This window comes from Sceloporus occidentalis, unplaced genomic scaffold (genome assembly GCF_023333645.1).
Source record: "Sceloporus occidentalis isolate IW3139 unplaced genomic scaffold, rSceOcc1.0.p SCAF_1, whole genome shotgun sequence".
NCBI classification, from domain to species: domain Eukaryota; kingdom Metazoa; phylum Chordata; class Lepidosauria; order Squamata; family Phrynosomatidae; genus Sceloporus; species Sceloporus occidentalis.
In genome coordinates, this window is record NW_028316981.1 from 99,428,868 (window position 1) to 99,455,665 (window position 26,798).

Genomic DNA, 26,798 nt, shown 5'->3' on the forward strand with positions numbered 1-26,798 from the left:
ATTAGAAATTCACAGACAGGCTGTTTTTTCCCCTAAAGCACCTGGAATGCCCCAGTTTTGATAGATAAGTGCTATTGCAATGCTAGAAGATTCCACATTTGTGAATTACAGTTTGCAAAATTTCAAAAATGCCTTTGTTTTGGTGGCTACAAGGATTTGCTCTCTATGGTTAGAGGGCAGAGACTAAAGTATTTTCTCTAAAAAGAGAGAGAGAAATCAGGAACGCTGCTTGTTCAAATGTTAAATGCGTGTTTCCAATTATGTCCCATACTTGATTCCATTCTTTCATTTGAAACATTTCTCAGAAATGCCACATTATTAGTGAATGTTTCAAATGTCAAAAATGGAGGGGGAAAACCTGCATACTAGCTTGATGGTGAAACATGAATCCGAATTGCTTACTAAAATTTGTGACAGATACCACCAAGGCAATACATTTTTGAGCCTATCTGTACCTCCTTCCTCACACTTTAAAGCCCTCCTTGTGACATGAACTTTAATTTTGTGAATGCACCCAAAGCATCCTCCTGATTTCTAGGTGTTATTTTTTTTTTAAGGGTATGGTGATACATATATTTTTAGCCTTCATTTTTAATGTTTTGTCCTTAGGGTTAGGAAATGATGACATGTTTTTTCCTCTTGCTTTTTTCTTTGTTTTGTTGTTTATTGTTTTCTCTTTAAGGTCTCAGTGTGGGAAACATGTTCTATGTCTTTTCTGATGATGGAATTACAATAATTCAGCCAGCTGACTGTGAAATCCAGAGACACATCAAACCAAATGAGAAAATTTTCACCAGTTATGTAAGTGTCAGGCCATTTGCATCCAAACTGATTGTCATCTTGCCATAGTTACAGAATTGCCATCAAAGGGGCAGCAAATGGGTAATGAGTTTGCTGATAAAGGTTTCATCTCCCTTATCCAGAATTCTGAAATCCAAAATACTCCAAAACTAAAGGATTTTTTCATGGATGGCTGAAATAGTGGGCCTGAACAGACAGGCCCACATAAAGCTGCTTCGGGTCACTTTGGAGGCATGCTATTTAAATGATGCATGCGTCCTAAGAGGCCGGAAACCATGCCAAAGCCATGTTCCAGTCCTAAAGACTGGAGCACAGCTTTGGTGTAGCTTTTGGCCTCTTAAGATGTGTGTGCCATTTAAACAGCATACCTCCAAAGTGACCCGAAGCAGCTTTATTGCGGCCTGTCTCTTTGGACCCAGTGATACCTTTGCTTTCTGATTGTTCAGTGTACACAAACTTTTATCATGTTCCAAAATATTGTATAAAATTATCTTCAGACTATGTGTATAAGGAGTACATGAAACATAAATGGATTTTGTGATTGGACTTGGGTCCTATCTCCAAGATAGCTCATTGTGTACATATATGCAAGTACAGGTATTTCAAAATCCTAATAATAATAATAATAATAATAATAATAATAATAATATCTGATATTCAAAACATTTCTGGTCCCAAACATTTTGAATAAGGGAAACTCATCCTGTATTGTATTTTTAATATTAGTGATGGGGAGAGGAGATTGTGGGATTTTCTGCTTGCTTTCAATGCAGTCAATTTTGAGCATGGGTTTGAAAGCAGCCACATGGATATCCATTCCTCCTCTCAAAGTATCCATCCCTCTTCTGACTTCCTTTGGCAAATTGCTATGTCCAGGTAGTTTCTACTACAGGTCATTTCAGTACAATACCATATGATATATCCACACAACCATTCTATTATGTATGTATGTGCCTTCTCATCATCTGTTGCAATCCCATGAATCTTATAAGATTTTCTCAGATGTGTTTCTGCCAATTCTGTCCTCTGAAATACAGCCTGCAGTGCCTGTTATTTATTGGTAGTCTCCCATCCAAGTACTAACCAGAGCTGATTTTGCTTAGCTTCCAAGATCAAATGGGTTCTGGTGCCTTTATAGTATTTACCTATGGCCAAAATCCTGCAGAGCATAGATCTCCCCACAAAGCCACATAGAGGCTATAGAGGGTGACAGCTGCCAGATGCCAGCCAGGCAATGGCACAATAAAGCTGTCCTCACACACACACACACATCCAATCAGTGCTTTGGGTTGGAGCAGTCCTGTCTGGCAGCCTTTGCACAGATTGAGGGAATCTGTTGCACACAGTTTTGGATAACTCCTTGTGCAACACCAAATAAGACTTCAGCTCCAGTTAAAGCAAACATATGTCACCAATGTCAGGATCTTCCATAATCTAGGATTTTTGACTTCTACATATGTATGTGAAAACTTGACAGTGAAGAAAGCTAATAGGAAGAAAATCAACTCATTTGAAATATGGTGCTGGAGAAGGGGTAGCATGGACTGCTAAAAAGGCAAATTAATGGCTCCTAAGGCAAATCAGGCCTCAGCTCTCACAAGAAGCCAAGATGACTAAACAGAGGCTATCATACTTTGGACATACCATGAAATAAAACACAGCAGTTGAAAAGACAATAATGCTTGGCAAAGTGAAAGACAGTAGGAAAAGACGAAGACTGAATCAAGAAAACCACCCCACTGAGTTTGTAAGATCTGAGCAGGGCTGTTGATTACTGGGCCTCCTGGAAGTCTCTCCTCCTTTGAGTTGCCATAAGTTAAAACTGATTTCATGGCCCATAACAATAACAATGCCACCAAAAGGTTTCTGCCCTATATATGATATGTATTTATCATGCACGTGCACGCGCGCGCACACACACACACACACACGTATTTATATGAATACGGAGAAACAAAATTGTTCCCCAATTGGCAAGGAGGTCAGGCAAGGTTTCATTCTATCACCCTACTTGTTCAACCTGAACATAGAGAATATCATAAGAAGAGCAGGTTTAGACTCAAAAGAAGGTGGAGTAAAGATAGGAGGAGGGAACATCAACAGTGTAAGAGATGCAGATGGCACCATACTATTAGCAGAAAACATAATGGACTTGGAACAATTACTAAGGAAGGTCAAAGAAGAAAGTGCAAAGACAGGCTTACTGCTGAACATAAAGAAAACAAAAATATTGACCATGGAGGATATCCATAAATTCAATCTAGGTAATGAACAAATCAAAATAGTTAAAGATTTCCTGTATGTAGAATTCTGAGATATACAATGAAAATGGAAGCAATTGTTCTCCCTGTCCCTATGCATACACCATGACGCTCAATTGACTATAGAATCGGAAGAAAACTAATAATACAGAGCTGCTATTGAACATGTTTATTTGTTTGTTTATTTAATCAGCAGAGAAATCCTACCCCTCAAATCTGACTGTAATGGAAGGGAGTTAAGATGTTTTGAAACCAAACCACCTTTGCAGAGAAACACACATTAGTAGTCTATTTCTGCCTGTTTAAAATATTCACCAGTAATAATGTCATTCCCACTGGTAGTAGGAAACAGAAGTCCCTGGTATACATTCTGGGGCTGAAGTGGGACAGAACAGAGATGGGATCTTTTGGATACAAAGCTTTTTCATTCCTCTTAGACTGGCTAAAGCTGATTTCTGCAGATGTGCCATTTTGGAGCTAGCATAGCTCATTCCTTCAAGTCCTGGGGTCATCAGAAATCTCAGGCAGAAAATCATGGCAAAACCTCTCTCCACCTATCCACAGAGCCAGCCACACCATTTCAGATCTGGCCAGTGCCAGCTTGCTTTGATTGAGATTTGGGATGAAGCAGTAGGTCTAGCATTGATTGTGTATTCCTGCATATCAGGAGGTTGGACTGGATGACTCTTGTGGTCTCTTTAAACTCTATGAGGCCTGTTACAGACAGCCAAAATAAAGCTGCTTCGAGTCACAGTGGAGGTATGGTGTTTCAATGATGCATGCGTCCTAAGAGTCCAGAAGCCACACCAAAACCACGCTCCAGTCTTTAGGGCTGGAGCGTGGCTTTGGTGTGACTTCTGGACTCGTAGGATGCATGCATCATTGAAACACCTTACCTCCACTGTGACTCGAAGCAGCTTTATTTTGGCTGTCTGTAACAGGCCTGATTCTATCATTAGCTCATTTACTGTTCCTCACCCCCATTTAGGTTTTTTTCATGTCTTGATTACTGCCACCATTTGTTGCCTGATGTAAAAGTTCTATGTTATTGGTTTGCTTCAGATTCTATAGTCAATTGAGCATCAAGGAGCCCTGGTGGCACAGTGGTTAAATGCTGTTACTGCAGCCACAACATTGCAAGTTCGATCCTGGAGGAGGGCTCCAGGGTCCACTCAGCCTTCCATTCTTTCATAGGTCAGTAAAATAAGTATTGAGCTTGTTGGGGGCAATTAGCTTACACAATGTAAACTTCTTAGAGAGTACTAGTTCACTAATAAGTGTTATAGAAATATATGTGCTATTGCTATTGCTGTTTTCAGCCCATGCCTCCCAGAGTGGGATACAAATAAAATAGAGAAGAAAAACAAATTACAAAAATATCATAACAAAATTATTTGTACTTGACAAATAAGTCACAGAAGGCTGTAAGTGTCCAGTCTAAAGGAAGAACAAAATAATAATAAATACAATTTAGTAATAAATAAGAAATAAATAAAGAGAACAGCATGAGTTATGTTCCTTGCTTAATTTTTAAATGCATTACTAAAATTTAATAATGCACATTATAATATATGACCAATCCACATTCCAAGGCAGATAACAAGAGAGTAAAACATATAATTAGAAATCTAAAGAAACAGATAAAACCATAAAACAGTACAACATGGGAACCAGGGAATAGCAATCAGTAAAAAGTTATAGCAGCTGAAAAGAAATGAAAATAGTAAAAGCACTATTTAAAACCCTGGAGAATGAGAAGGCCTGGTTCCTAAAGGCTTTCTCCATGGTTGCTCTCAGGATCTGGAACTCCCTCCCATGGGAGATCATTCTGTTATTCCTCTCACAGCAGGTAAACACTTAAAAAATAGACACCTAACAGGGAATGTTAAAAGTTGGATGCTCTTTATTCTTTTGCTTTTTCACCCTTGTGAGCAATATGTGTTTAAATTATATTTTAAATTGCTTTAAACTGTGCTTTAATTTTATTACACTAGATTAGTTGCTCTAGCATTGTGTCTTTGTTGTATTCTTTTCTTTTCTTTTTTGTGTAACATTACTATGAGCCTCATTTTGTGGAGGAAAGCAGTATGGGAATCCAGTAATAGAACTAGCCAAGTGGGCTTGAAGGGGCATCCTCTAGGCAAGGCACAACCACTGCCTAACATCCAGTTAAGGGGGCATACAGTGAAGACTCTCAGATGGGTACTGGGTTTATTAGTAGTCCAGATCAGGGGTGGAAAGAATATTGATAACAGTTCACTCCCAGATTTAAAGATAGATTTCCCAAAAGTTGGCAACCCCTTTCAACTTTTATTAGTAGTCCAGATCAGGAGTGGGAAGAATATTGATAATAGTTAACTCCCAGGTTTAAAGATAGGTTTCTCAAAAGTTGATGATGCCTGTTAGGTAGAATAATAGACTAACAAAAAAATTTCACAATTTTCTCTGGGCATTCAATGTCCAAAGGTGTTGCATGAAAATTATGCTACAAAGAAAAACAGATTTCCATCTGTTCTCCCATCCCTCCACACACACAAACACACTTACACACACACACACACACACACACACACACACACACACACACCTGTTCTCCATGTAGAAAATGTGTTTCTTGACCAAAACAAATGCTGTTTTCTGCACAGGAAACCTCCTTTCTGCACAAAATACAGTTGCTGAGCACCTAGGCCAAGATAGCATGGGCAAATCCCATGTTATCCTGAGCTGGATCAGTCCCTGGGATGGCCAGGTGTTTATACACCTGCCTGCCACTATGCCATGGACCCACTACCACCACGCACCCATTACCTGCCTCTGTCAGCATCTCTACTTAGAAGACCCTCGTCACAGCCTCTGATGTGGAAATGGGGCACCTGGCTACACCACGTGCCCCCTTTCCAGATCAGATCCTGAGATGGAGGTCTTCTCAGTAGAGGGAATGGGAGAGGCAGGTATGGGGCATGTGAGGCTACCCAGCCTGCCCAATATTGCCACAGGGTTTCCTATTAATTCTGCAGCAAACAGCAAGTCTTTTTGAGTCAAACTAAAGTTCTTTTGGACCTGAATCAAACCTGAACTGCCAGATCAATGTCCACTTTGCCCAGTCCCAGCCTGGAGCTCTTGGTCTGCATCATCCAAACCAAACAGCATGAGGCTGGGGTACCAACTGTGTACACATAATAGTTGATACACCTAACAGTTTGTGTGCAACAGTTCAGGATATTTGAATCCAGAGAGAGTACTGTAGAGGAGTGTTTCCATTCTCCACAGGAGGAAGAAAAATACTTACATTTTTCATCTTCACATGTGAGGATGAAACAATCAAGGATTTATATCCTTAGTTGAGAGACCTGCAAAGGTAAGCCTCAGTGCAGAGGCAGACTGATATCAGAACATAGTGGCTCAGAAGATGTGGGCAAGACAAAATTAGAAATCTGGGCAATGTCTTGTGAAAAGGCTTATGGAATATTGTGCATTAGCAGAAGCAGAGGATATTCAGCAATGGAAACAACTTCTGCAACAGGGAGAATCCTTTAACTAAAGAATGAAACCGCACTGGATACAAGTGCTCATCTTCTCATTCCTAATGATAACACTAGCTAGCTATCAGGCTAGAATCTGATTAAATCAATACGATTTAATGTCAGCATTCATACAACATATTGAGATATCAATGTTATATCTCTGTGGTTTCATTCAGTTGCTTTTGTCTTGTTTGTAGTTTAGTGACAGTAGATCCCTGGCTGACCTACATGTTTATATATTACCAGAGCTATTGCCAGCCATGGATGATCTGTGCATTTTATGTTCAGATAGATGTATTAGTTTCTATAAATGTGATTTTGGAGCCTGAGCTGTGTTGAGCATTACATGTTTGCTGGTTTGTCTAACATCCATCAGTCTTTTTAAAAACCCTACTGCTAAAAGGTTATTTGTCCTGGTAGCCCTAATATAGGGCCCGAACAGACAGGCCAAAATAAAGCTGCTTCGGAGGTATGCTGTTTAAATGATGCATATGTCCTAAGAGACCGAAAACCATGCAAAAGGCACACTACAGTCCTAAGGATTGGAGCACAGCTTTGGTGAAGCTTCTGGCTTCTTAAGATGCAAGTGTCATTTAAACAGCATACCTTCAAAGTGACCCAAAGCAGCTTTATTTTGGCCTGCCTGTTCAGACCCATAGCCTCACACCACTAAATATAGCACCTCTTGCTCAGGAAACTCGGGTAGCAGAGTGAGTTATTCAAAATTTTCTTTTCTACATACACACTATCAGTACTTTCGTAAAATGATGAAGAAACAAAAATGAAATTTACTTATTGTTAGAAAATCTGTGCTAGAAATCCTGGTGTATGCAATCTAACACAGCTGTTTGTTTTGCCTAAGGAAAGAGGCAAATTTCTGAACTACAAGAAGCCTTGTATTTTCTGAAATAGGGACACACTAATTTTTTCCCTAGCCCAGAAGGCATTAACATATATAATATGTCATGTGCATACCTACCAGTGATGCTTCAAACCTGTATTCTCTATCTTGGGCTGAGCTTAACTGCAGAACTCTTAACTAAACAATGTAATCATATTTTTCAATTTCCATGCTCCTTCCTCCATTTTCCTGATTTTTACCACCTAGCATGATGAAGAGAGTTGTGGAGAGCCCTAAACCTCACACATCATTGTAAATTATAACTGGTGTGATAAAGGCATTACCCATCTATTAATCTGAAATGTTGTCCTTCTGATAGACCAACATGATGATCTTATTTTCATGTTAGAAATGTTAAGCAAGATCTGAATAGATTCATGACTCTCATCATCTGTTGAACTGAGATGCTTAAATACACAAGGATCTCAGAGTAAGCAGCAGTACAGGGCTTTCATTAAATTTAGATGAGTGCTTTCCTTCAACAAATTGAGATTTATATTGGTAATAAATGTTGACAGCACTATAAATCTGCTTGTAACTGGTCAGGCATCAAACATTTGTTTAGTACCATACCACATTTCCCATTGATTAGTACCATACCACATTTCCCATTAATGTTTCTGATTCATTAATGTATGCCAGAGTAGTTACACTGGCTTCCAAAGAACTGCAACCAGTTTTGCAATGGATACCATGGCTTTAGGCTCATCTATTGCACAAAGAGGAATCAGCTTTCTATCCCCAAGTCAAAGATGAAAGAGAGGGATGTGTCTGTCTCTGTGGTTGAGGAAGGAGTAGCTGTGGAAGGACTGGTGAGTGACCATATTTAGGCAATCCCCGAGAAAAGCTGAAGTGCTTACACAATAATTTTTATGCTGACTATGGGGCTGAACAGACTGCCCCTAAGGGTGGGGGCAGTAGCAACTACATTTCGGCACTCCTTTGGCACTGCATCATCTGGACACAGTGCAAGAGGAGTGCCATGCGGTGGGGCGCAAGGTGTCACACCAACATGGAGGCGGAGTCAGCGTGCATGTCATGTGCATGCCACACCCCCACTCCGCCCCAATGCCAGCCTTTGATGCCAGCCTGTACAGCCTCATAGTCTCTGTATGTTGTGGTATGCCTTCAACGCATTTCTGGATTACGGTGACCCTAAGGTGAGACTCACCCAAAGTCATTTAGTGGGTTTTACTTGGCTGAGTTGAGAACTGAACTCTGATCTCCAGAATCATAGTCTAAAGCTCAGACTATTGTGCCATGCTGGCTTTTTCCAACGGTACTAAAAGTACCATGACAAAAAGAATCTATCTACCTCTGCAAATTCAGGGATTTGTCTGCGCCAGCCAATGCTGCCCATTTTTACGATTCCATTTTTACTAAATAAAATTAGTTGATTATTTGACTATGTACATAGGATCTGCAACAAAATATTTTCACGAGGATGATTTACCCCGTCAACAGTCATCCAGATTTCCACAGACATTCAATTCTCACTGGTTTGGGAGTTTTGCCTTTTTAAAGTTTTTAAATCTAAAGTTTGTTTGTACTTCTGTGCACTTTGGGGTTCCCCCAAACCTGTTGAAAGCTTGCTAGTGGCACTTTCATGTGTGGGAGTAAAAGTATCATTTTAGTTTCATAACAATCCATATTGAGGTCCAGGTTTATGGAAGACTTCTGCTTGGTCACACCAAATTTCCAGGAATACAAGTGTATATGCATGTGCATGTGCCTTCAAGTCACCTGTCCACTTATGGTGATCCTATGAATCTCACAGGGTTTTCTTCAGAGAGACTTACTCAGAGGTGGTATTTCAGAGTTCCTTCCTATGAAATGTAGCCTACAGCAGCTGGTAGTCATTGGCAATCTCCCATCCAAGTATTAACCAGGGATGACCCTGCTTAGCTTCCAAGATCATGTGGGATCTTGTGCCTTCAAGATACATGAGCCTGCACTATATCTTACAACAGTTAGCAGGGCAGAGAGAATATAGTAACCAAAAAGCTCCTACCACAGCTTCCGAGCCTTTTCATCTCAAGGCTTCACATCCCAGAAGACCCTGCAACAGGTCACGTGAAATACATCTGATAGCAACACCAGGACATCTACCTACACACTTGTGTCTGTGGGAGGAAAGCTCTACTTGAGGATAGGTGTTGCTGACAACATGAATACCAGCAGTAGTGAAAACTCTGCTTCACAAAGGCTGTATGACACCCTGAAATGAAGGAAGGCTTTCCTTTTTCACCCTCTGTGCTGAATCCAAAACCACATTCCATGCTCCAAATAACACAGTTTGTAGTGTGAGGTATCGGATGGAAAACAAGCCAAAACACTGTTTCCGGTTCATGACTAAATGAACAAATACACCATTTTTACTTAGTGCTATCTCTTCTTTTTCTTTGTGGTTATATATGTCAGACTATTTGGACCATGGCACTGAACTTAAACTGATTAAACTTTCTTTCTATCTTTTTATTTCAGGTAGAAATCTGTCCTAGAGTTGAAAGTGAAGCCATTCAAACCTGCCTCTGGGCTTCTGCTGTCAATGTCAGAGACAAATATATTTATGTAACACAGCCTAAGTGGAATAGAATAATGATCCTAGATATCCAGACTCAGAAAGTCATTCAGGTAACTTTCAAGGGACAACCTTTCACGTTAATGTGGGAAAAGGCACTGCTACCACTCAGAATTTGGCTCTTCTGAAAAGAGATTCTAGCTATTGAGTTGCCCAGTGAAAAATGATTCTTTCCTTTAAAAACACAAGCTGTGCAAAAAGGCAAAATAACTACCAAATTATATACAAATCACTCATATTTTATCAGGAACAGTTTTTGACAACAATGTTGCTGTCAGTTGAAATCTGTTCACAGTGTGAGCAGAGGTGCTCAGAAATGTTGTATTTGGGGTCTGTCCCCTAGTTGACATTGCTCATCAGGTTTTCTAGTTCAAAAAATTATTTTTCCCAATTCTGATCTGTTGTAATAAGTACCATTAATGACCATGGCCAAAATCTGCCTGCCAGTCCCATTGAATCAATGGGATTTACAAAAACAATAATTACCATTCAACACTTAACAATTTAATAATGTATAGAATGGGTCTACTCAAGATGGGATTAGCAATTGTTTTAGACCTATGTCTATACTGGTTTGTGATTATGACTATGAAGATTTCCACACCAGCTCAGAAGCACTGGTAAAACGTTGCTGGATCGTTGAGAAAGTGTGCGTGTGTGAATGCCTGGCATGCTTCTTCATTGTCATGGAATCATTAGCTCCCTCTAGTGTCACTGAATTGTTCCAGGAGATGACATTTCCTCTGAACGCAGTTTCCCCTCTCCTGGACTGATTCACTGATGCTAGAGGGAGCCAACAATTCACTGACTATTAGGAAGCGCACCAGGATTTCAGACAAACATGCTTCCTCAATGATCCAACAACGTTTTACCAGCACTTCTAAGCTGGTAGAATCATAAAATCATAGAATCATAGAGTTGGAAGAGACCACAAGGGCCATCCAGTCCAACCCCTGCCATGCAGGAAATTTCAATCAAAGCATTCCCAACAGATGGCCATCCAGCCTCTGTTTAAAGACCTCTAAGGAGGAGACTCCACTACACTCCGAGGGAGTGTGTTCCACTGTCGAACAGCCCTTACTGTCAGGAAGTTCCTCCTAATGTTTTGGTGGAATCTCTTTTCCTGTAGCTTGCATCCATTGCTCCAGGTCCTAGTCTCTGGAGCAGCAGAAAACAAGCTTGCTCCCTCCTCAGTATGCCATCCCTTCAAGTATTTAAACAAGGCTATCATATCACCTCTTAACCTTCTCTTCTCCAGGCTAAACATCCCCAGCTCCCTAAATCGTTTCTCATAAGACATGGTTTCCAGAGGGTGCTGCTGGTTCCATTCACTGTGGGTGCAACCCAGTGATCAACCAGATACCAATGGTTGGGGCCCTTTCATGGTGTTTTTAATGTTGTAAGCCGCCCTGAGTCCCAGACTTGGGAGAAAGGTGGGATAATAATAATAGTAATAATAATAGTAATAATAATAGTAATAATAATAATAACTTCAAGTAATGTAATTAGGCTGATGATTTTTAATGTAAAAGTTAATGCCTGGTTGCCATAATTTCAAAGTGATGCACCTACCCCCTTCCCACTTCTCTTTACCTTGCAACTTCTTGAAAAGGAGAGAGAAAGGAACAGTGATGGGAGAAAATGGGTGAGGTGTGGAAACCATGTCTGTATAGCAGAAGTTAGACAATGTGGCCCTCCAGATGTTAGAATGCAGTAGCATTTCTCATCTTTGGCTGTGCTGGCTAGGACTGATGGGATTTGTGATTCAACAACATCTGGAGAGTCACATAATTTCCACCTCTGCTATACAGGGTGTAGTACTCTGAAACTGTGATTCTGTAAATTGTACCTGACAATAAGCCTCACTGAATACTGTCTAGTGTCAATAGATTTTAGAGTATATAGGACTATATTGTAAGGCTGTTCTCCTGTCTGGTACATTCAAGAGGATTGCCTCTGAGGTAAGAATGCATGATTTGGCTGAATATTCTTCAGAAGGCCAAAACTGATGTTAAACTGAGTTTATGGCATATGTAAATGACAACAAGACTCTTCCTTATTCAAAAGCTGATCATCCAATATAGCCAGCATAAACTGGCAGCATGAGAACACAGAGTGCAGAAGAAGCTCCAAAACATAAGAGCTGTACAGGTGAAGATTTTCACTGTCAAAAAGCCATGAGACTTACATGTTCTGATCTTTATTATAAATGGGTGAAAGTTGTGTGTGCGTGTGTACGTAGATGGTATAGAAGCAGTGGTGGCATAGCAACACTCATATTGCTGCTAATAATATATAAAATAATAGTATATTGTTCAACTTTAACATGGAATAGACCTTGTGTAGAAAAGGATATCTTAATACAGTATGCAGCTTTCAGCTTAAGCTGAAAGCCGTGCAATGGTAGAGGCAATGGCACACGCACTGCACTGCGCCGCATGCACAGGCCCCATTGTTTTCAATGGGGCTCAAGCATACACAATATTTGCCTTATGCAGAGAGGGTCCAAAACAGATCCCTGCATAAGTAAAGGGCACGCTGTAGCATGTTAACATGAATCAAATGTACCCCTCTTCATAGGGAAAAAAACTGATGGATTTATTTTTGTTTCTTTGAAGTCCGTGGATGTTGACCCTCTACCAGTAAAATTACATTATGATAAGTCACATGACCAAATTTGGGTACTTAGCTGGGGGAATATGAGGAAATCCCATCCAACACTGCAGGTAAGCCTCATATGAACTAAACAGCTGTTCACAAGTTCTTTGTAGACTATTATGTTCTCTGTGGATAGTTAACAGTAACGTTTCATAGTTAAAAAAAATATTTTGCTTATCAACCCACCCTTGTTTCTCTCCAAAACCCACATTTGCTCCCAAACTATGGAATGGCCTGCCGGACAAGATCCGTCAAATTACCAGCTTAGACAGCTTTAAAAAAGCTGTCAAGACAGATCTTTTCCAGCAGGCCTTTCCTGAATAAAAGTGTCTGGCCACAGAATGATCACCCCTCACATCATGTATTAGCCCATCACTCTGTCCTCCTTATCATTTTATTGTGTTATTAATAGATATTTTAATCTCCAATTTTAATTGTATCATGTTTAATCCTGTTTTAAGGGGGACAGGAATTTGGGATATAATGTTGAATGTGGATATTTTAATGTGTTGTGAGCCGCTTTGATGGTCTCATAGAAAAGCGCGATAAAAATAAAGGTTTTATTATTTATTATTATTTCTCTTGGTTCGAGTCACCACCATAGATAGGTATGGTCATAATTCAGTTCTGGACTGTCATTTACCAAATGAAGACTTGCACTTTAAAGAACTTGGGGATGTAAAATTCTTTCTAGAAGAGTTGCAATTTTCTATGCAAAAGCCTATATAATGTTTTTGATGTTGATGGTGGTGTTGTTATTATTGCTAATTTATTTAAATAAAATTAAATTTAAAAATATATGTTTAAAACTACCTGAAACAATTTTAATTAGTACAATCATAAAACATGGTCATCCTAGGTAAAATCAGCTAGTCTTGAAGGCTTTAATAAAATGCCAGGTTTTGACTTGGCACCTAAATGATCCCAGTATTGGCACCAATTGAGCCTCCATGGGAGGGAATTTTTATACTGGAACACCTCCATAGAGAAGGCTCTCTCCCATGTTCTGGGATACAGGTGAGGACCTCTCCAATAGATCTCAGTCCACAGGGAGGCATAAATAGGGAGAGTCACAGTGCCATGCATTTTTCCCCCAGAGTAAATCCTAAAGTGTAAATAGTCTCCAAAAGCCATATTGTTTAAAAGGGTTTTTTGCAGCAAGGATTAGAACAATAAATTATATGTTGTATAAGGACAAAATATATGACAATCTACATTCCCAGTTGCATATAGTAGTTGCTTTACAACTACTTTGTTAGAAACCAATTGGATCTCATTAATTGTGTGGGACTTTCAGACACATTCTCAAAAAAGAAAGCCCATATGCAAAATGCTGTCTACAGATTATGACTATCAAAGAGAGGTGGGGGAGAGAGAGATGAAAATCTGTTCAGGAATTTTCAGTCAATAAAGTACTATCATACAAAAGGGGGCAAAAGGAGCCCTGGTGGCGCAGTGGTTAAATGCCTGTACTGCAGCCATTCACTCGAAACCACAAGGTTGCGAGTTCAAGACCAGCAAAAGTGCCCAAGCTCGACTCAGGCTTGCATCCTTCCGAGGTCGCTAAAATGAGTACCCAGACTGTTGGGGGCAAATTAGCTTACTTGCTGTTCACCGCTATGATCTTTGGAATAGCGGTATATAAATAAAACAAATTATTATTAATTATTAATTATTATAATGGGGAGTTGTCATATAAAACAACCTCAGCCAAAATCCATGAAAGAATAACAGAGTTCCATACGCAAGAGGCAAGATTTCATAACTAGTTCCCTTTAGCTTTTTCAGTGTCATCTCTTTATGTAGCTATTGCTGTAATTTTTTAAAAAGTGGACCTGAGTTTGTGCTTATTAAAAATGCTATCTGCACAGCTGGAAAATAGGCATCTACAGTAACTCCCAATGGATACCTCTGTTATCTAACCCAATGCATGCACTCCAGGTTAACATCCTATTCATTTTCTTCATTCTCCTGTATTTCTTCCCTCTAGAGAAAGAGAGCAGGGGGTATGTGATTTCATAAAACCTTTCAAGAAAAATATTTGCCATTGCCATTGATGTATGATGATATGCAGCTGATTCCATTTTCATAAAACTCATTTTTGAGAAAATTTATCAAACAGAGTTATGCATTCATATGAATGATTTGCATGGATTGTGTAACACACAGTCTGAGTATTGTCAGATCTGGTGACAAACAGGTACCACCAAGACAGGTAGTCAAGCTGAGAAACAGGCAGACCATAAATGAGAATTAGTGATCTGTCAGATGCATTTCCATTGATTTCTTTCTTTTCTTGCCTCCCAGTCAATTCCATCTGGATTTTTTTAAAAAAGGAGAGCAAGTTATAGCTATTATCTGTGTACATTTGTTTTCAAATGGACACATTAATGAACCAGATGCCCCTGCCTGTTGACAAAAGAACATCAGTATGCATTTTTTAAATGCCCATAGCGGTTTTTACCCCCAGACACGCTCCTATTGCTAAATGCACATCTTTCTTGTCATGGAACATCTTGCAAGCCTAGAAATGGATTAATTTTTATTACACATTGCATCAGTTTATATGCTCAGTCCAGGTACTGTGGAATGGGTTTCTCACACACGTCTGTTGGGGGCTCTTGCAGCAGTTGAGATTGTACTTGAATGAGAAATTACTCGGGGAAAAGTACCAGGCCAAGGTTAAAAGCTTTAAATTTGCAATGGCCATTGGCCAAAAGCAATAAAGTATATGAAAAGCTTTAAAGGATTACAGTAGGTAGAGCTCTATTGGCTTGTAGAGTACAATCCCTGTATTTGTAGGGAATACATTCCCAGATTTATCATAGATACGTGAAACCATGGATAATAGTGGATCTATTAAAATGAATGACTTTTAGCCCAATATCCAGTGGAAATGTGCTAGAAGATCTAGAAAATGCCTAAAAAGGACATTTTTGGGGGGACACAGATAAGTGAAATGGTGGGTACCAGTTCTGTGGATGTGAGGATCATACTATAATGTCACTTGATCTCTGCAGAGATGTTAGCTGTAATACCACCCATGATCATGCACAGTGATGCTGAAGAAGTACAGCAGAGAAAAAGAGACGAGCAGTTTTCATAATAGATAAGTTAGCCACAAATCCTATCATCCCACTGCATTCTTAAATACTTCTAATGAATGCAACTTAACCATCTTAAAACACAAAACCTTAAAGAAGGAATGTCAATGTTTTAGATGTTCTCTTCTTTTATTTAGCAAAACGCTGCTTCCATATTTTTCTGAGGGTTCAGGAGCAATAACAAAATGAATTTTCCACTATAAGAAAGGCATGCTTAGGAAAAGCTTTTTTGACAAAAAGAAAGATTCACTCTTTTCTTTTCCACAAATCCCCACCCCACCCCCACCTCTAATACTGTAGATATCCTTTCAGAGAGATAATTAAGTGCTCTGACTTTGCTGTCGGTGATTCGAGCCAGTGAATTAGCATGGTGCATTTAAGTGGGATTAATAAATGCGAACATGAAAACAATGTTTATAGGATGCAGTGTAGAAAAATTACTGCAGAGTTACTGTTGGGATGCTCTTTCAGTGCCTGCATGATTGCCTTGTCTTTTGATATAAACAGCTTGAAAGCAGATGGGGAGTTATTCTCTTACCTTGCAAATGTCACAGACAGGCAGATGCCATTTCATTAACATCTTTTATTTTCAAGGAAGGAGGAAAACCATCATTTTGACTTATGGGATGCTGCTAGATACATGGCAAAATCATGTTGGCATAGCATGCATTAAGGAAATTGGACCTTTACATTTCGGTTCTTCATTTGTTGCTCTGTCGGTGCTGAGTACTTTGGTTATTTGTTATAGGTGATACCAGAGGCAAGTACAGGTGAGAATCAGCATATTATCCGCACTCATCTGAGTGGAATGGATGATTACTTTATTCCGCATACGAATCTGATTATCAACCACATCAGGTAAGAACACTCATAGAACTAATAATTTATCCCTTCAGTCTAAATGAAATTATGATTAATTATGAGGAGTACAGTTAGCTTTGCTTCTGTGGCAATTGCTCAAAACTCCACTCGGCTAGAAAACAGAAACTGTATAAATTTGCTTGAAATTATTTCAGAAGCTATGAGAAACAAACAATAAAAAAAAACAAGCCATACAGGGAAACAATGGAGCAATAGTGGCCAGCAGGATAATAAATCAGATTGGCTGTTCATCCACTCTCAAGTCTTCAGAAGTTTGAATCAGGTTAAAATTCTGAAGTATGTCCTATTTAATTAGAAACATGGCACAAATTCTTTAGCTATCATATATTCAGTGGGCCCTTGGTATCCACTGGGGTTTGGTTCCAGGACTCCCCGTGGATTCCAAAATTCATGGATGCTCAAGTTCCCTTATATACAATAGTGTAATAAAATGGTGTCCCTTTTATAAAATGGCAAAATCAAGGTTTGCTTTTTGGAAATTATATTTTTGGAATATTTTCATTCAAGCCATGGATGATTGAATCTGGATAAAGAATCTATGGAAATGGAGGACTGCCTGTATTGGTGTTGGAGGCTTTGGGATGGGGTTGTTTGCTTGCTTTTTTGTTTACCTTCAGTGTAATAGCAATCTAATGTGATAGATAATTGTTTCTGCTTTTGGATGCGGGCAAGTTTCTCAAGTGCCTTTTCCTCCAGTTTCATGTACAAAACCATCATCCTAAGTAAATTTATTCTGGAAACATAACTAGAGATGCAATTTACAAATCTTGTGCTATGCTGATGACACCCACCCCACTATGCTAGGCCTTACTCCAGTGTGATTAATTATAAGCAGAAGTGATTACTTCTGAACTATTCTTTTTGCTTACACATAAAAAGTGGAGAGGAGAGGACACATATCTGTCTTCATGGAAGCTCTAGCATATCACTTTAAACTGTGGCAGAGTATGACATGTTTTGAGTACAAAAACTATTTCTCTGACAGTAGTAATTGCACCATATACATACTTTAGCATACTTTGCTAAAATGTCACTGCAGTCCTATGCAGGTCTACCCAGACATAAGACTCCCATTAAGTTCATAGCCCTGCCCCCCCCCCCAACTAAACTAATAGAATTGCATAATAAAATTTCTAATAAGAATCTCTTTTTAAAAATGCTTTCAAATGAAGGTTTTTGTTTAAAGCATTCTTCAAATTTCATAATCCAAAAGAGCTGTAGGTGTCATTTTATTATTCCCTAATCATAAGCCATTTTCATTTTCTCTGCCAGTACATTTTTCCCCCAAGGCAAGTTTGTAATGGATGGAAGTGTAACAGCCAAATGAAAAACGAATTCTCGAGAGTGTGCATGTGTGATCATATGCTGTGTTAGCTTGCTTTTCAGGAGTAAATTATCATAGGTGGACACTCAGTGGTGCTTTTGTGTATATATACCATAATTATTTGGAGACACTGGTGTTGTTTAGGTGAAAAAGCAGCTCTGGAACATTATTTCCACACAACTGAAAACGGGACTACAGTTATTAGGAAAATCTAGCAACCTAGACTTGCTGTTTTGTGCAAGAACATGACCACTGCTCCAAAACATGACCTCATGAAAATGACACTCTAGTTTTTCAGGCAGTAAACCGTTTAAGTGTATAGAACAGAGAGTGTAAGTGACTGTTTTCTATTGGTTTCCCTTGAGACTGACTCGCAACAGGGAAGATTATTCTTTTGATACAAGAACAAATCCAGGATTTAGGGTTTTTTGTTAGTATGATTGTTTCATTATTTCCCTAAAAGACAATGATAAAAAAATTAACACAATTTGTGTAAGGGATTTTTATCATATATACACAGAACACTCTATTGTAGCCATATCCTGTGTGTCTATACCATAACACATCATCTATAGAACATTTATAGTTTGGGTTTCATCCAGAGTTAGGTCCAAAACACATTGCAGAAATAATCCAGTTTGAGACTGCTTTAACTACCCTGCCTCAGTGCTAGTGAACTCTGAGAATTGTAGTTTATTGTAACACCAGAGCATTCTGAAAGAGAAGGCTAAATGTCTCACAAAACTAGTTCCAAAAATTCCCTAGCATTGAGCCAGAGCAGTTAAAGCAGCCTGAAACTGGATTGGTTCTGCAATGTGTTTTGGGTGTCAGTGTGCTTAGACTAGATCTATTGAAACCTTAAATCCCAATTAATTGTACCAGGTCTACTCTAAGTATTCCAGGTTTGTATCAAGCCCCATGATTCCTTCATTTTTTGTTCTCTTTTGACTTGGCAAACAGCTCCTGCTACAGGTTGAGTCTCCTTTATCCAAAATTCTGAAATGCAAAATATTCCAGAAACCAAACTTTTTTCATGGGTTGATGAGATACTTACACCTTTCCTTTCTGATGGTTCAGTGTACACAAACTTTGTTTCATGCACAAAATTATTAAAAATGTTATGTATAAAATTACCTTCAGGCTATGTGTATAAGATGTATATGAAATATAAAGGGATTTTGTATTTAGATTTGAGTCCCATCTCCAAGATAGCTCATTATATATGTATATGAAAATACAAGTATTCTGAAATCTTTAAAAATCTGGAATCCGAAACATTTGGTCCCAAGCATTTTGGAGCAGTGCTATAACTGTGTAATGTGAAAAGGGCCCTGGTTAAGCCTGTTGGGGGCTCGACAGACCACCCCAAAAGGGTGGGCTGGAGGTGCTTGTTTTTGCCACTGAGGGATGCCGCAGCAGCCAAACCATGCAGTGTGCCTCCACACCAAAAAGAACCCTCTAATAGCGGGTTCTTTTTGGTCCTCACGATGGACGCCATGAGTGCGCCATTGGTGCACTGTGTCGTGTCAATGACAAGCATAGCAACGTGATGTGTGAATGCTGCACCACACTTGCATCATCATGGCGGCCCCCATGTGGACAGGATGCCACCATGATGGTGCCACCACCACATGTTAGGGTTCGGGAGCGTGCAATTGCTCCGTTCTCCTGAACCCTAATTTTGGCCTATACCCACCTGAGAATGCCTGGTTAAAATTATAGCTCATACATGACCTCAACCTGTAATATGAAAAATGAATTATTGGTTTTGTATAGCTTGAGGAATTAGCTTTCTGTGTTACATCATCTCAAGGACTTTGGCCAGCGATCCCAAACTTAAAGTCCTCCAATTATTCTGGCCAACAACTCTTATCATTCATAACCTGTAACCTTACTAACTGGGGTTGATGGGACTTGTAGTTCATAGTATCTGGAAGGCAACAGATTGTGGAATGCTAATAGAGGATTTTATCACATGAGAAAAGAAAGGCAAAACTGATTGGGAGAGTAGTGGTTTTCTCCATGCTGCTCCACATGCCCTCGTAGCACTTTTGCTTTCTTCCCAAGAGGAGACAGTTGTCAAAGTGTGCCTAACAAATCCCAAAAACCCATAGGATGGGATCTTGGCAGTTAAAGTGGTGATCTTGGTGCTATAACTCTGGGATGTGAAAAGGGCCCTGGTTGAGCGTCCTGGATAAGCTGGGAATCCCTGGTTAAAATTATAGCTCAGACCTCAACAAGACAACATTTCTGTGTTCTAATCCATTTTCAATCTATAAAACAAACTGCAGTAATAAAACTGGAATACTGTAATATATTCATGTATAAGTCTTGAAATTTAGGTCAAAAATGTATCCAAAAAATCTGAGTCGACTTATCCATGGATCAATGTAAGTACTGTATCTTAACTCTTATTTTAAAAAAGGAAAAATCCCCTGGTGAAAGACAAGAATATAATCTGTCCTGGAAGCACTACCCTCTCCCCCACAATCACTTCCATCCATCCTTAAGAGTGAGCACAAACAGTTATGCTTGCTGGAATTTTGTAAGTTCTTTGGCACTATTTTCTTTCCTGAGATCCTTCGCTATATGCCCCTAAGTTTTACCCATGACTTAACCATAGTCTTATCAAAATTCATAATTTTGGCTCCAAAACTTGCTCTCAACTTATACATGAGGTCGACTTATAGTTGAGTATATACAGTACCTTACAGGGTTGCTATAAAACCTACTGAGATAACAAATGTGTGGTGTTTTGCACAATTAGAAATTTTGCTTTATTTTTAAAACTCAGGAATATTGTCAAATTTCTTCAGGCACTTGTTTGATCATATATTGTTCTGTTGTTTTTGTTAAAACAAAATTTCAGATTTGGTTTCATCTTTAACAAGTCAAAACCTGAAGTTCACAAGATCGATCTGGAGACTCTGGCTCACATTAAGACTATCAGCTTCAAAAACTACAGCTGCTTGCCCCAAGCAATGGCCTATACCCACCTGGGTGGCTACTTCTTCATCCAATGCAAAATGAATTCATCAGTATCAATAACTCCACAGCTTATAATTGACAGTGTTACAGATTCTGTTATCGGGCCCAACCATGACATAACTGGTACTCCTTACATCTCCCCTGATGGACGCTATTTGGTCAGCACAGATGAACACACCAGGAGGATCAGAGTCCAGGCAATAACAATCCAAGGGGAAATCAAGTTGATTTATGACTTACAAACCACTATGCACATATCTGATCTGACATTTCAGTCCTCTTTCACCGAAGGCAATCAGTATTATATATATGCTACTTCACATTTGCAAACAGATGTGCTTTTTGTAGAGCTGTCAACAGGGAAAATGGACATCTTGAAGAATTTAAAAGACCCTATCAAATCCAAAGAATGGCCCTGGAGCAGCTACAACAGAATTATCCAGGACAGTGGATTATTTGGGCAGTACCTTATCACACCAGCAAAGGATTCACTATTTATAATCAATGGGAGACAAAATACATTACGCTGTGAGGTTTCAGGTATCAAGAGGGGCAACACAGTGGTTTGGGTTGGAGATGTATGAAAGGTCAAAAAAAAAAGAACAGAACTGTCAGAAAACTAAAATATTGATTGGACTTTTAACTGCAAAAAAAGGATAATAATAATAATTATAAAATGCAGTAGCATTGTATATTTTTACACTGAAGGGGAAACTGTATTAGCTTCATGGTGCAACACTGGCCAACATGCAGGATTTATAACTTAAAATATCCTCTGCTTATATGACTTGGTTATGCTGGGAATTTGTGTGGACTTAACAGCTTGAGTTATGGAATGTATACTGGAAAAAGGAATCATTACTCCAGTTGAGTTGGTATCATCCACATTCCTTGATGATTCTATACAACAACACTTTTGAGTTGAAAAGCTGATAAATCTTTAACTCCTGTCTAGATTATTAGTATTCATTTTGTTTTTCCAACAAAACATTTCTTTAGTGTCAGCCATGTTGTGGCATTGAATCAGGCCTGTAGCTTAGATATTTCCACTGGAGGACTTTACACATTTACATACTTTGTTGAAAACTCAGTGTCAATCTCAAAGGCTTTTTAAAGCTTTTTTTTTTAAAAAAAACGACCTTATTTATATAAATTTTAACTATAATAATTGCCAAGCCAGGAAATATAAGTATTCAAACAGATCATATTCTACCAAACAGCCCTACACAAAACATATGCATTCAGACTAAGAAGGTAAGTTGGTCAAATTTAGACTATTCTTATCTGTCATTTCTATCTATGTTGCTTCTAAATATACCAGGGATGGCAGTTCAAACTCAGTGCCCTCCAACAGCTACAGGCCTCTACTGAAGACATTGCTATTAATCACTAAGAGGAAAGTGAAATGTTAAAATTATGGTTGTGAAAAAGCATGAGTTAATTGTTATAGAAATCAGCACTGAAAATTCAAGGAGATTGGAAATAAATATTGGGTTGGATCCAAAGTTAGTCATATGTAGAAAGATCCATTTAAACTAATGGGACTTGGTTCCATTGAGACTGAGTTTTAACTCTCATTAAATTCAACAGACCTACTTTAAGCTTGACTAAATCTCGATCAAACCCATGGATTCTTCATTGGGAAACACAATTCAAGCAATCCAACATGACTTTTGAAACCAAGCATAACAATTCTATACTGTCAGTCTTTTTTCTCTGCCCTGTCCCATGCACCTGCACATGTAGGTAGAAACACCATTTCCCCTTAAGATATAGGAACACAACATTCAGTTTTTTATAAAATGTTTGTAAAAAAATAGTAGAGGAGTGGTGGGTTTGAAAGCCAGAAAACAAATGGGCAAATATGCAAATATCTTCTATGTAATCAGGAAAGAGAGAGTTTTAATTTATTTTTGAAACAGCAGCAGCCTTACAAAGTGTGCAAAATGAACTGCTATTTTAGCAGTCAGGACAATAAGCAGTGCTGTTTCCAGTGTAGAAAGAAACATTTCCAGAAATCATTTATTCCCCTTCATTAAAAATTTACCATTACTTGAAGTAATTGGGTTCTTCATAAAAAACAATAGCTATGTCTTGAAAAGCACTCTTTTCAGTAGCATATTTTTATGCAGAAAACTTTTAGCTTTTATATAAATCAGACACTTAATTCACATCTGTCATCCAAGACCCTGGAAAGAAAAGATTGATTTTGTTTGATTTTTTGCTGCTGCTGATCATATTTGTCTCTCATTTGTGGGTGTTCCATTTATACTCAATTATCATTCCATTATGAAAAAGCAGAGTAATCTTTTTAAAAAAAATAATTAAAATATACCCAATGATATAATACCCGATGCCAAGAAATGTATGTTGGTTTGCCATAAAATGTATAACCATCTGCACATTTAAAATTATGTCAAATCAGTGTATCATATTAAAGTTGGAAAGGTCACCTAATCACAGTTGAAAAACATGTAGAAATAGAACAAAAATGGTGATGAAATGCAAAAATAGATCGAGGTCCAACTCCACTGTCATGTAAGCCACTGGAATTCACATTATCTTTCTTCAGAGTTCGTACAGATATTTTAAAGTTAGTTTAGATGAACATTTTAAGAGCAATGTTTGTCACATCACAGCAACTGGTGGGTCACTAAAAAACCTCCAAATCTGACCTATTGTCTTGATATGTGTTTGTTGACTGGGACTAATACAAAGGCATTTACCAGCATACATGGTTATACCATGTATTTCATCATGAAGTGGATTCAGACATCTTCCCCAACCGAACATTCAAAAAAAGATGATGGGGTTGTGGGACAGCACATGCTGTTTACAAATCCAGTGCATGCATGAGAATAATCAACCAGGAATGGAAGAGCTTTACATTTAGGCCAAATGTAGGTGGACTCCATTTTTACACATGCTGAATATGTGGGTGTGAGTGGTGGTAGAGGATGAATGCTGGAGACACTGACAGCTGGGATGAAATCGGCCCAGATCATCCCATGTCCTATTTACATGTCCGTTGTTGTTGTTGTTATTATTATTATTATTAAACTTTATTTCTAGAGCGCTGTAATTGTACACAGTGCTGTACAAAGTCAGTAAAATTAAGGAGTATATAAAAGCCTGCCCAAGGCGTACACTCTAAGATAATAACAATTAAATAGAGAAACAGATAAAATTACCATGTAGAAAAGAAAAGACAAATTAAAAACATCACATATAAAAGCAGATCACATCACATCAAACATTATCAGACAGCCAGATGACAATCACAAATTCCCTGAGAACACTTCCCTAAACAATATGGTTTTCAGCTCAGCCTTAAAGCTGGTTAGGGATATTTTGAACATATTAAGGGTGGTTGTCTGATCTTCCCAAGTGTGAGGTATGCCTAAATTTAGCCCAAGAACCACAAAGAAGCCTTTTCTGAAATGATAGCAATTTTGTATCTACTGCTGTACATCTCAGCTAAGATTGCATCTACACGACAAATGTAAACCATTCAATAGGCATGCATTCTGCCGAAATACCTTGGGAACTATAGCTGTGTATGTGAATGCTGAGGGTTGCTGTGAATTCTCAACGCCCTCAGAAAACTTCAGTTTCATTATTCCTTTGGGAAAGCCATTAGAGTTTAAACCCAACTAAGCTCAGTAGTATATAGCTTAAATAAATCCATTCTGGCATGTTTTTTTTAATGTACTGGCCAGAAAATGCAAGAAAATATTTTGAATTTATTAATCAAACACATTATTTAATGGTACCCAGAAACTCCACATAGCAGAGAAAGTAGGGTGTTAACAGCACATTTCAGGAAGAGAAACACAGACAGGAGAATGCATCATAGGAGTTGGTGGGGTTTTCTCTTCTGATCCCTGTGGTCCCGATTTGGTCAGTGCTAAAATATACAGAACTAAAACCTGCTTTTTTTGTGAGCCATAGGAGGTCTGAATTTGGACACATAGTAATGGATGCAGCCTCCCATTTAGACATATCCAGTGGTCATTAATGGTAAAACAAAACTGTGTCCATACAGTACACTTATTCTCGGGGGCATTTACTGGATTGTGTCACTGCTCTAAAGTCCCCCCCCCCCTTGTTTTTTAATGATTTCCTGAATATTTTACTCTGAATATGGTAAGTTTCCCAGCAGTTCAAACCTTTGTGGCATACATATAGCAAAATGTTACTTTTATAACATTATTTTAAAATAAATCCTTGTAAATATCTGTTCAGGTAAATATTCTTGAAATTAGAGTGTGGAGGATGTGTAATAGACTTCACTGCTTTCTGTTTATCTTGACACATTGGACTAGAGTTAACTCCAAACTTTAACCTTCCAAAGATGCTCCTATGAGTGACTTTCCTCTCCTGCTCTCAAGATCCTTTGATGTGTTTTCTAAATAACCTAATGGCCTTGTCCTACTTAGAAACAGATATTTAATTTAGATGCATCACACAACTTGTGAATGGTTCCAATAATGTTTGATCCAATATAAAAAGTGCTGCACATTTGATAATCATTTTCCTTATGAACACTAAGATCACTGTTTCTCTGTACCACAAAAGGTGTAAATCATGTTTGTCTCCCAATTTTTGTTTCCCAAGCATATTAAATTTCATTTGGTTGCATTTCCTGATTTATTCCTTTGGTCTGTCCATAATATCTGGAGTACCGCTTCATATTTCTTTTTCAACCAAGAAATTAATAGTCACAGTGATTAAGTGGAAGTAATTTAAATTGAACTAGCATATAATTAGTTACCCTAACATGCTTGTGTATTACTGGAGAGCTTTATTTGATGGACAATGAAATCAATGAACTCAGTAACTGATTTAAAATAAGGATCAAGTCCTTGAGATCCAAGGCACTGCTCTTATACTATTTAATTTAAATATAAGTCAGTACAAAGAAAGTACTATAGTAATACTGGATGGGGGGGGGGAGTGGTCTGAAAAGGCTTGCTTGTATTCACTCCAACTATTTATCCTGTAGCCTGCTTTGAAGCAATTGTAGTGAAGAATGCTATTGTGAAATTTAGAAACACAAGACAAGAATCCTTTCCCACCATGGAGCCACAAACACACAGCTGCACCTCCTGTGATGTGCATGGATGCAATTTAGTGGACCATTACAGATGACAAGAGCGTTGTCCTAACATCTCATATCCTCATCCAGCTTTTTCCTTCTAGACAATTACTCTTTCTCCAGGGACAGGAGTTGAACTGAACAAGAGAAGACTGAACACTTCAGTCTTTCTAACAGGTGTGCATTTCTCTCTCCCCTTTGTTAATAAAAGCTCAGTGCCATGTCTAAATCACAAGCCATTGATTGAAGACCAAAGTGAAACAGCTAATCTATTCTTGTCTCAAAGCAGAGGGCTTTGGGGGTGATAATATTCTGTCTGGAGTGTTGGGGATCACTGCTGTTGTCAATGTAACCATTGCTCCACTATTTCTTCAGAAGTGCGGCTGGTCTAAGTAGCGTGTCAACCCTCACCCCAAATTGAGGGTCTCTTATAAAAGTTATTGATATGTCTATGCTCCAGAAGATGCATTCTGCAGAGATGTGGGACTAGATAGGGATATGGGTGATAGATGTTCCAGCAAAAACAAAAAGCCTGTTGCACAACCTGCCAAAGGGCAAATGGGTCTCAGCTGAAAAAAGCACCTCTTTTTTCTGACCTACTCAGAAGTAGTATCTGAAAAGTAAGGACACAATCCAGAATAAGGTGCTGATGGAGCCATCTGTTTCCTATACATCC

General features: G+C 38.6%; 1 protein-coding gene across 3 annotated transcripts in view; it reads left to right on the forward strand.

The window, feature by feature from the left end:
- The window catches only part of FSTL4 (follistatin like 4), a 645,791-nt gene extending 620,155 nt beyond the window's left edge, over nt 1-25,636 (forward strand). For all 3 annotated transcript variants that reach the window (XM_089530298.1, XM_089530316.1, XM_089530307.1), the window contains 5 exons: nt 683-801; nt 9,972-10,121; nt 12,687-12,794; nt 16,579-16,688; nt 20,906-25,636. In XM_089530298.1, coding sequence (XP_089386424.1) covers nt 683-801; nt 9,972-10,121; nt 12,687-12,794; nt 16,579-16,688; nt 20,906-21,608 — 1,190 coding nt within the window. In that variant the 3' untranslated portion in view covers nt 21,609-25,636. The remainder of the gene's footprint in view (nt 1-682; nt 802-9,971; nt 10,122-12,686; nt 12,795-16,578; nt 16,689-20,905) is intronic.
- The last annotated feature ends 1,162 nt before the right edge of the window (nt 25,637-26,798 follow it).